Raw genomic sequence first — 5,104 nt, 5'->3', positions numbered from 1 at the left:
TTCAGATTGAAATACGGCCTCTCAAATCTCTGCCAAAATGTATTTTCTTGCAACAAGGTCGGACAGGCGGATAAGTGTCTAGTGAGCGCATGCACCCACACGCACACACACACACGCTCGCACACGCACACACACACACACTGCGGTGTGTTTTCTGGGGCCAGGCCGGGGAGACGTTCTAATGGGCGAGCTGGACTAAGTAAGGGCTCACATTGTTACTAGCAGAAGCTTAGAAGGTAATACCGCAAACTGCTGAGTCACAGATACACTGAGAGAGGCAGAGAGGGAGAGAGGGAGAGAAAGAGAGGATAGAGAGAGACACTTTTAATTAAAAACATGACCACCTTTGCATGCAACATTCTTTCAGTCCATCCTCTCAGCATGCCCAGAATGAGACGTTCCTCTCTCTCTCTCTCTCTCTCTCTCTCTCTCTCTCTCTCTCTCTCTCTCTCTCTCTCTCTCTCTCTCTCTCTCTCTCTCTCTCTCTCTCTCTCTCTCTCTCTCTCTCTCTCTCTCTCTCTCTCTCCTCTCTCTCTCTTTCTCTCTCTCTCTCTCTGCCTAGATAGATACAGTATATAGATGAATGGATATTCTGTGGACCAAGGTGTTCTTTTAGAAGTAGTAACCCACATCTACACCTACTGTGACAAACAGACAGACAGGCACAACAAATGAATTGCAATTTACTTGTACACATAACTGGTGCATTAAAATGTCCATAAATAAACATGACCCCTAGATTCGTTTTTTATGGAGGTGCGTTGTGTCCTGGTTTGTTTCGAAAAGAAAGGTCATCTTTCATTGCAGGTTTTTTACAGAGGTCACCAGAGACAGCTGCACACAACCACCACTTTAAAAAGTAAAAAATAAATTCATCATTCAGAGATTAGCACACTGACCCTCAACTGGTGAAGGACAAAAAAAATTAAAAATCGGAAAATTCACAAGCTATAACATTTGATTGAAAGGCAATATACTGACATATTTACAATTAGACATTTCCTATATGTAGGCCTATACATAGAATCAATATGGCTTCATTGCATTTACTAACTAGACCAAAGATGTTGTTATTTGCATTCTACAATAAATTTGAGGAAGTAGGCCTAGGGCCCTAGGCTATCCAAAACATTGTGTGCGCTTTTAATGCACTCTATGGAGGCAAATTCCACTCATGGAAATGGCGTGGACATCATACTTTAACAAACAAGTGACCTTGTTGATTATAGAGATGTCATTTAATCGAAGGTTGCGTTTAAGTGGATCACACACAGACACACACACACACACACACAGACACACACACACACACACACACACACACACACACACACACACACACACACACACACACACACACACACACACACACACACACACACACACACACACACACACACACACACACACACACACACACACACACACAGACAAATACACACACCCTGCCACCTCCACCACCACCCCTTCTCTAGCGTTCTCACATGCGCGCACTCTGACGCGCGCTTTAGAAAAGTGCCAATGCTCTGGATTCGGGTCGTTCCTCGAGAGCGATGAACGTCGGATATAACTGCGTTTTGTGACTTAATTTTTAGCAGCGAGAGGTTATTTGCACAGACTGCATGCTCAGACCAGATCAACGTAGGCTTATGCCTCTGTAGGATGCTGTTGTGATTTCACTATTGAACTACGGAGTCGTTGTGGAACTTTACGCTCATCATTAATAGGATTTCACCCCGTTTCTGTTCATTTCAGCATTTTTCTTAATTTAAGTTGACATCTTTTTTGGGACATCTTTCACTGTCTGATCGTCTGGGGATCAGGTTTGCGCTGCGGATCGAGCGTCCAGGTGCACTGCGATGCGTCCATTCCAACCTGCGTGCTGGTGCCTCATCATCATCCTGTCTGTGGACGTCCAGCCCCGCCATATGACGCTGACCAACATGGTGCACGGACACAGGTAGACCGTTTATAGCCTACAATAACTTATAAAACGTTCATTTCTTAGAAAGAACGTTAAACTAAATATACGTATTGTTTCAAATTCAAAACAATAAAAAAATGATAGGCCTACCTCCGTTTTAATACTGGAAGTGTGTGTGTGTGTGTGTGTGTGTGTGTGTGTGTGTGTGTGTGTGTGTGTGTGTGTGTGTGTGTGTGTGTGTGTGTGTGTGTGTGTGTGTGTGTGTGTGTGTGTGTTGGTTATTTATGTGTGTGGGGGGGAGGGGGGGGGGGGGAGACGGACGGACGGACGGACTAATAAGTAAGTTATGCGAGAAAGGGTTAGAACAAAACACTTTGGGAATTAGTTGAAGCAACTGCACGAGACGAACGCCTGCGGGCAGGCTGCTCATTGGCTCAGACAAGGACCCATGCTCATCACACCAAACGGCATAATTCCCAGGCGAGGGTCGCCGAGGCATGAACCGGAGGAGCGCAGATCTGATGCGCATACTAGTGTTGCACAATACCAAAATGATGACTTCGATACGATACCTGCCCGAAAATACCTTGATACTCGATACTGAGCTGATACCACGGTGAAAATCTAAAATATCTGGAAAAGAGATGAATAATGGTCCAGCTCGGTCTCACTATGGTTTAACCTTCGGCAGCTTGGTCCTTTCCTGCTTTTTCAGCAAATTACGTTAATAAATTAATTCTACAGATCAGAGAAATGTATTCCGATTGAGGCATATTAATATTTATACCACGGTCTGGGGGAATACTCGATTCTGATTGTCTGTTTAACCTTCAAAACGAGACCTGGTAAATTGTAAAAAATGCATTAAACTGTAATCAGAAAACGTGGTTATATGCTCTAGACCAGGGGTCACCAACCTTTTTGAGAGCTACTTCATGGGTACTGAGTCAAACGAAGGGCACCGAGTTTGATACACTTCTCAAATAACAAATTTGCTCAGTTTGCCTTTAGTTATATATTATTATTAATGTTTAATGATAATCATCTATATGTGAAGACACTGATCATGTTAATGATATCTCAGGATAATTATCAACAATGACTTTAAAAAGGTGGGAAAGAGTTGTTCAAGAATGAGTTGTGCTGTGTTTAGAGCCAGCCTGCGGGCGCCTCATATGGGGCTAGCGGAAGACCTGGGGCCCGCGGGCGCCTCATGTTGTGCTAGCAGGCGACCTGGGGCCCGCGGGCGCTGTTGTGGGTGACCCCTGCTCTAGACCTATAGTATCTGTGGTATAAAGGCTGGGAGGTATTTCAAATTATAATACGCACACTTTATGTTGAAAGTATCGCCGCGATTCCCATTGAAACGAATGGCGCGGGGATTCGGTCTTCAAAAGGAGAGCGGGTAAATAGTGAAAAATTAATTAAACTGTAATCAGACAACGCGGTTATATGCTATAGACCCTAGAGTATCTGTGGTATAAAGGCTGGGACGAATTTCAAATTATAAATATGTACAATGCATAACGTTAGCTCTCTGGCTCTCCGTGGAATAGAAGAGTTGGTGTAGTCCGCTATAATCGACATCATGTATACCAGGGATGGAAATTAACACCCGTCACACGCCATTTGCGGGTGGATTTGTATGGTGGCGGGTGAATTGTGTCACTTCACCCGCCACTGTGTCGGGTAATACTTTCCAGTCGATCCGATCAAATTTGCATATTTAATACATTCGCCATACGGCGCTGCAGTTCTACAACCATTACTGTCAACATCCGGCCCCCTTCTTCTTCTACGCCCCTTTTGCTGAACTGCGACTGTCAACATCCGGATAATATACCAGTAACAGGGCTCTCAAGTCTCACGCATTCGGCGTGAGACCATAGCTGTGTTCGACATCGTTCCCTATCAGGAATATAGTGCACTATATAGGGTGCTCGCCATTTTGTAGTGGTGTTCGAATTCTCAGTGGTTAATTTCATGCACTATATAGTGCGCTTAAAATACCCCAAATTTGAGTCTGCATACGATGTGCCGTACATGTTACTCCCGTATACCACAATGCAATGCGGTCGTGTTTTTCCGGAGGCGAAAAATAAGCTGAATAACCGCGAAAACGAATACATTTAATGATGGAGTCTCCGGCTTTCGTATAGAAATGTCAACAATTTATTTGGGATTTAACAAAGAAAATTTAACATTAAAAATTCATTTAAAAAACTTGAACAAGGAAATGTAACATTCAACATCAGTACAACCTCCAGCTTTCCTCGTGAGTGCCCGGTTTGTTTACATGATGTGGGCGCATCTGTCTGCGTCACACAAATACCCAGCGCATTTACTGATGCAAATGACGTTTAGAAATGTTCAGCGTAGTGTCCGAATTCTCGTTTGTACATTCCCTATATAGTGCACTATATCATGAACACTATATAGGGAATGACGAAGGATATGGAAGTAAATCCGTGCCATCGGATTTTGAAAAAAAAAGCCATTGAATTCTAAGCACTGAATATTTGTGCATAGAAATAACGTATCTGGATTTGAATTCCAACGTAATCAACGTCCCCACTTAGAATTTTTTAACGTTGAATATTTGATTTTGAATTTTTAACATTGAAAAATAAATGCCTTTTTATTTTCATAATCCAATGGCACAGATTTACTTCCATAGAAGTGACTCAAACATTTTGTGGTTGAGAGGGCGTATCGGTTTCCACCATATAGGTTTCTACAGGACAAAATCTGTGTGGGGGTGGGGGAATCTAGTGGGGGACATGTTCAACAAAAGAACAAGGAATTGGAAGCTACTTACAATAGGCCTAGGCTACATTCATTTCCCCTGATGGCAGCAATGTTCCACTTTCAGCTGGAATTCACCGGTACATCAAAACCACGTGTCTTCTTTAGATTTCAGTTCCCTTTATTTATTCACACAGTTCAGCAGCGGCATTCATTCAGAATCAGAGCCCACATTAAAGCTGCATTTAGGGCGACTATCACTACCCAGCAGAAAAATAGATGCGCTATAAATGGTTTTGTATAGCAGTCAGGAACATGGGCATAGTTGTGGAAGTGCTGGTGTTAGAAAAAAAAAGTTGACGGGGTTTAAAGTGCTGCACATCGACTGTACAAATGTAGATTATTCATCACAAGAATTTTAATTCAGAAATCGAA

General features: G+C 43.0%; 1 protein-coding gene across 1 annotated transcript in view; it reads left to right on the top strand.

Annotated features, from left to right (window-relative positions):
• Nucleotides 1–1,525: 1,525 nt before the first annotated feature.
• The window catches only part of adm2b (adrenomedullin 2b), a 10,474-nt gene continuing 6,895 nt past the window's right edge, over nucleotides 1,526–5,104 (top strand). The window contains 1 exon segment of the mRNA XM_060060132.1: nucleotides 1,526–1,960. Coding sequence (XP_059916115.1) covers nucleotides 1,860–1,960 — 101 coding nt within the window. The 5' untranslated portion in view covers nucleotides 1,526–1,859.

Source organism: Gadus macrocephalus, chromosome 9 (assembly GCF_031168955.1).
Source record: "Gadus macrocephalus chromosome 9, ASM3116895v1".
NCBI lineage: Eukaryota > Metazoa > Chordata > Actinopteri > Gadiformes > Gadidae > Gadus > Gadus macrocephalus.
This window is presented reverse-complemented; position numbering and strand designations above follow the sequence as displayed.